Source organism: Populus alba, chromosome 4, assembly GCF_005239225.2.
Source record: "Populus alba chromosome 4, ASM523922v2, whole genome shotgun sequence".
Classification (NCBI taxonomy): Eukaryota; Viridiplantae; Streptophyta; class Magnoliopsida; order Malpighiales; family Salicaceae; genus Populus; species Populus alba.
The window spans coordinates 1975257-1980910 of record NC_133287.1 but is presented as its reverse complement, the minus strand read 5'-3'; the positions used below and the strand labels follow the sequence as shown (position 1 = coordinate 1980910).

The 5654-nt window shown below is 37.3% G+C and overlaps 1 protein-coding gene across 1 annotated transcript; it reads left to right on the top strand.

Moving 5' to 3' along the window:
- Positions 1–360: 360 nt before the first annotated feature.
- LOC140955458 (uncharacterized) lies at positions 361–3286 on the top strand. The gene is made up of 2 exons (XM_073408420.1): positions 361–640; positions 2026–3286. Exon 2 carries the CDS (start codon positions 2086–2088, stop codon positions 3076–3078), a length of 993 nt encoding a protein of 330 aa, XP_073264521.1. The 5' UTR covers positions 361–640; positions 2026–2085; the 3' UTR covers positions 3079–3286.
- The last annotated feature ends 2368 nt before the right edge of the window (positions 3287–5654 follow it).

Here is a 5654-nt window from a genome sequence, read left to right as displayed (position 1 = left end):
ATCATCTTCCTCCCGGTCACCTTCTAGGCTGTGGTCCCAATCACCATTAATCTCCGCCACGTCTGCCTCTAAACCAGAACCATGAACTACATTGGCATGCGATCCTCGCTCCGAAAATCTGCTGAGTTTCAAGGGACCATGGCTTTTGCTTGGAAAAGCACAAGTTTTGATCGGATGCAGGGGCATGAAAACTTTTACAGTGGACGAAACCAGTATCGTCAAGATTAGTAGCAACTCAGCCACTTCCATGCACCAGGAGCATGCATCAGCAACCAGCAACGCGCGCCTCTTCCAGCTCCAGCAGCAGTACAACGCCCTCTCAGGCATCAGCTGCTTTGTCTCCACTTACACCATCTCCTCCATTCCCTGAACAACAGATAAAAAAAGAAAACACAAGCGAACTGAGAACAAGCAAACACAGGGAGAGAGACAGGAAGAACAAGAGAAGTAATCAAAGCAAAGAAAAGCAAAACCAGAGGAGAAGCGCACGAAGAATAAAAACAGAGAAGGAGAGAGGGTAGCTTTGGCAATTCAGCACACCTTTGCCACCGTCTTCGACTTCGCCTCCTGCACAACGAGAGGGTAGCTTTGGCAATTCAGCACACCTTCGCCACCGTCTTCGACTTCGCCTCCTGCACAGGTAAGTTCTTCATTTCCCTTTGCTTTGCAATTATAATTGCATGGGTACGGTACATAGGCCAATTTAATTCACTACTTTTGCATACACGTCTGAAGCTTAATCCTAGAAAAAAAAAAAATAAATAAAAAAATGTAGGAAAAATAGTCCGGGAAAAAATAAAAAATAATGTAATTTATTGGTTTATTCACTGACGCCAGAGTCAGGAATAAAAATACCGGTTTAAATTTATATTATTTTTATTCGTTATTAGAAAAAATAAAAAATAAAAATGTGTATGCATGAATAAAAATAATGTAAATTTATTGGTTTATTCACTGACGCTAGAGTCAGGAATAAAAATACCGGTTTAAATTTTATTATTATTTTATTCATTATATTTATTTTATTTAGCTAGAAAAATAAAAAAATATGTGCATGCTTAAAAATAAATTTATTTTTATTTATTTATTCGCTGCTAGAGTAGGGAATAAAAAAATATTGATCTAATTTATTTTATAACTATGTAATATTTACCAACGCCAGAGTTGGAGATATTCGTAGTTGAATATTCACTGACGCCAGAGTCAAGAATATTATAAGCAAATTATCATAGCGTAAACTAATAAATATTTAGCAATTTAAGACAAAACCAGCAATGCAGTCTGCCTCAGGCAGAACGTTTAAGGGTGATAATATCTTCTCTTTTACGTAACCAGTCCCGTACCATAGAATCTCTGTTGACCAGTTAGGATTCCTAGTGACCATAATACTAGGTGGCGACTCCTTAAACAAGAATATCCACATTAAAGAACAAGATGCCAGAAATCCGTTCTTTCCAAAGATTCGAGAATTAATTTTTAAGGCCGCCGCGATGTCGGGTGTGACAGAATGGCGACTCCACTGGGGACTAATGGACTAAGCTTTGCCTTTTGTTTATCAATTGTTATAATGTTTTTTATGTTATGTTTATTTGTTTATTTTTCTTGAATTTACTGCTTTAGCATGCATCCATGTTTATATTGTCATGCATCACGTTGAGAGCACACCCCTGAAAATCTAGGATAAGTGGGAAAGTAACGGTACCCCAATGGCTTTAGCCTGGGTAAGACTCGTGAAACCATCTAACTCTCGCTTGATTGTTTACTTGGAAGTGGTTGATATGCCAAACTGATATTACTCAGGGCCTCTATTTTCACACTACTTGTAAGCCTCATATCAACCTTTCATGGACGATCACTGAGCATGCGAGAGACCCTTTGAAACTAGATAATGACCAACCCTTTGATGCACTCAACAATTAGGATCTTCCTATTAGGTTGTCATCCCGTGAAGGACGTGTCTGCATTCCATATACATTTTTAATTGAATCAACATTTTTGCATAAATTGCATGATTTATATTTACAGGTTGAAATATAGGTTCCCATTTGAAACCTACATATAATAAACCCTTTTGAGAAAAGACAAATGGAAAACGAAGAAAGAGCCCAGTTGGAAGCCCAACATCAAAAAGAGGTGGACAATCTTAAAGAAGAAGTCGTAAGGCTTACTAGTCTACTCGAGCAGGCCTTGAGAGATAAATCCGGAAAAGCAACACTTACAGCTCAGCCTGAACCTATACTTGTAAATCCCTTCAATCTACAGAATCTGGGGGCAAATGAGTTGTCATCTGATTTTCAACAAGCCATGCATTTTCATCCAGCATACACCACGAGAATGTCGTTTACCATTGATTCTACAGAGAATGAATCTCAAAAGGGAAAAATAGTAAAAAAAGATGAGCTGAACAAATTCATTGCCCTAGAACAAAGGATGAGGGCATTTGAGGGAATTCACCTATATGATCCTATAAAGGCTACTGAGATGTGTTTGGTGCCCAACGTGGTCATTCCAAAAAAATTTAGAGTGCCAGAATTTGTTAAATATACGGGAACTCAATGCCCTATAACTCATCTCAAAGCATACTGCAACAAAATGGCTGAGGTGGTTCATGATGAGAAACTGCTGATTCATTTCTTTCAAGACAGTCTGAGTAATGGTGCCCTCACTTGGTATATGCGGTTGGACAATGCTAAGGTTAAAAAATGGAAGGATTTAATTGATGCCTTCATGAGGCAATATAAGTTCAATATCGACGTGAGACCTGATCATTTAAGCTTGCAAGCTATGGAGAAGGACAACAAGGAGTCCATAAGAGAATACGCCCGAAGATGGAGTGAGTTAGCTGCACAAGTTAACCCTCCCATATTGGAAAAAGAGATGATCACTTTATTTTCCGACACCTTTAAAGCTCCGTACTTTGAATACTTGGTTAGAAGCTCTGCACAACATTTCACTGACCTGGTTGTTATAGCTGAGAGGATTGAACAAGCCATTGGGTTAGGTAAGATTGCTAACCCGACTGAGAAGAACGGTTTCACTGAAGGTGGTTGCCAAGACAATTATCATTTCTATAGCTAATTGCTTCATATCGACTCTTAGAAATCAACTATCTTGAAGATAAAGCTATTGTGATATTAGGTCGAGAATTATCTACATTTGATTTCAATTGACTATTGAAAAGATGCCCTTGTCGAGGAGAATGAATGATTGAAAGATTCCAGAAAATTCAATCAATGATCGCTAAATGTTTAGCCCCTTTATATGTTATCATGCCAGTATTCATAGCCCAAGATGTTGTCATAAGTTCTTTCTTGTTGAACTTATTTTCTAAAGTTTCAATGAAAATAATGAGTTTGTCATTCAATCGTGTTTACGGTTAGCATTATTCATTTTTTCTGAGAGAGTTTTCTTATAAAGATTCACAAACACATCTTTGAAGCCTTGTGCGATCTCATAGACGCAATTCATCTACTTTACCAAAAATCAGTTTTCCTATTGGAGTTTTGAAAAAAATTGATCTAGCATTTTGATTTCAAAAAATAATTTGATGTTTATTCAAAAACGACATTTTTAACATTCTACTTGTAGAATGACAAGTGAATCAAGCAACTCCATCATTGAGGTGACTAAATTAGAAAAACAATAATAAAAAAAAAAGAATAAACAACCTTACCCCATTACTCTTGAATCATGTGTTTTTAAATGTATGAATAATGGTATGTAGTGAACTTGTTGCTCATAACTCATGAAATGCATCTTTGCAAAGAATAAACCATCACACTATACGAGGTCAAAGTTTATTGATCATAGCTACTTGCGCTTGAAATGAGGAAAGGTCATCTTTGTTATTCCTTTCACGTTCTAAAATAAGTACATCCCTTGCAAACCCTTTTTGAGCCTGAATAATTTTTTTTCTTTCATAAAAAATCCCGACTAAGATCACACCCTACACTAGGGCAAGTGAAATTTCAATGATCAAGAAGGATGATAAAGCCGTGAGAAAGCCAAAAGGCAAAAGAGCCCGAGAAACTCAAATGCTAGGGATCATGCCCACATCAAAAAAAAAAAAATGCAGGTGAAATTTCAATGATCAAGAAAGAGGATAAAGCCGTGAGAAAGCCAAAAGGCAAAAGAGCCCAAGAAACTCAAATACTAGGGGGCATGCCCAAATCACAAGAAAAAGTGATAACCAAGATAAAGTGAGTATGCTCTGGCAAAGCAATGAAAAAAAAAAAAGGAGCAAATCAAAGAAGAGCGGCAAAGGAAAATATGAATGACATCAAAAGCCAAACTATTGATCGTGATCTTCAGTCTTTGAAACCCTGAAACACTCTTTGAGCCTTATGAATCCTTTTCTTTCATAGCCAAAAACCACAGCCTACGTTACGTGCCTGTAGAAGTCCTTTCTAATCAAGCAAGCAAGCAATCTAGAACAATAAACAATGCTCTCAAAATGCAAAGATACTTTTTCATAAGATTCATGACATCAAGAATAAACTACTCATTATTATTCATGCTGATAAAAATAAATGTTCAAAAAGAGACAAGTTTTTCTCTTACAAAACCTCGAGTTTTTTTCTCGAGACCTTCACTTCGAAACAAAAGGTCATCTCATAACATATTCTCACCGAAGACCTCATTACCAAACACAAGAGCAAATAATCTCTTTTCCAAGAAAGAAAATAACCAAGGAGTTGCAAGATTTCAAAAGTAAATTGTTATTTGACTCACATCGAAATAATTTTTGTTTTCAAAATGCAAGATCAAGATTTCAAGATTCATTTTAGACCCATATTCCTCCACCAAACTGAAAAGGAGAGAAATGAGAGAATGGCCTCTTAAAACCTTTATTTATCTAAGTCGCTGACAGAAGCACACTTAGGGGCAATAACCAATACAAGGGGGCAACATTGTGTTTAGAAGGAAAGATTCTAGAAAAGGAGATGGTAATTTCCTTAACCAGACAAGGGGGCATTTTGGTTTACAAAAGACAGCTCGATCCTTTCAGTAAGTGATACCGAATATTTTTAGCAGTGAGACGAGGGGTAATGAATAATCCTCTCAAATTATTTGACGAATTAGAAAATCTTTAGCAAGCAAGTGGGTCACGATGGGCACCACAAATGCTGAGTTGTGCAAACAAATTTGGAAATAGACTTACATGGGCCAACTCGAGTGGGCTAGAAAGCTAAATGACAAAGATGACTCAAATCAGATAGCAAGATCTCACCAACCAAGCAACAAGAAGACTATGAAGAAATGAGGGCCTATATTTCAAATCAGGTAAAGATGCATGCATATCATTTAACTTTGAGACATTGGACACTGAGTTTTGCAAATTTCATATGAGAAAATTCCAACGAAATCCATCAAGTGGAAGGCCAACTTGAAATGGCCAAAGATCAAAATTGTTGTTGAAAATTTTTCATTTTTGAGAATTTTTCAATCTGGGCAGGCCGCCCATGATTAGGCCACCCGAAAAATCTCTGTATTTTTCTACCACCTTTCAGTTTCCACCCCTAAGGTAGTGCATTTTCTATCCTACCTCCATTCGAGCGCGCCTTCGAGCCCTCGTCTTATTTATTTTCGAGCGCGCCTTCGAGCCCTCGACCATCAAAGGTAGTGCATTTCCTATCCTACCTCTATTCGAGCGC

Excerpts from the sequence above, each read along its gene's own strand:
- LOC140955458 (XM_073408420.1), top strand. The coding sequence starts at position 2,086 with ATGGAAAACGAAGAAAGAGCCCAGTTGGAAGCCCAACATCAAAAAGAG.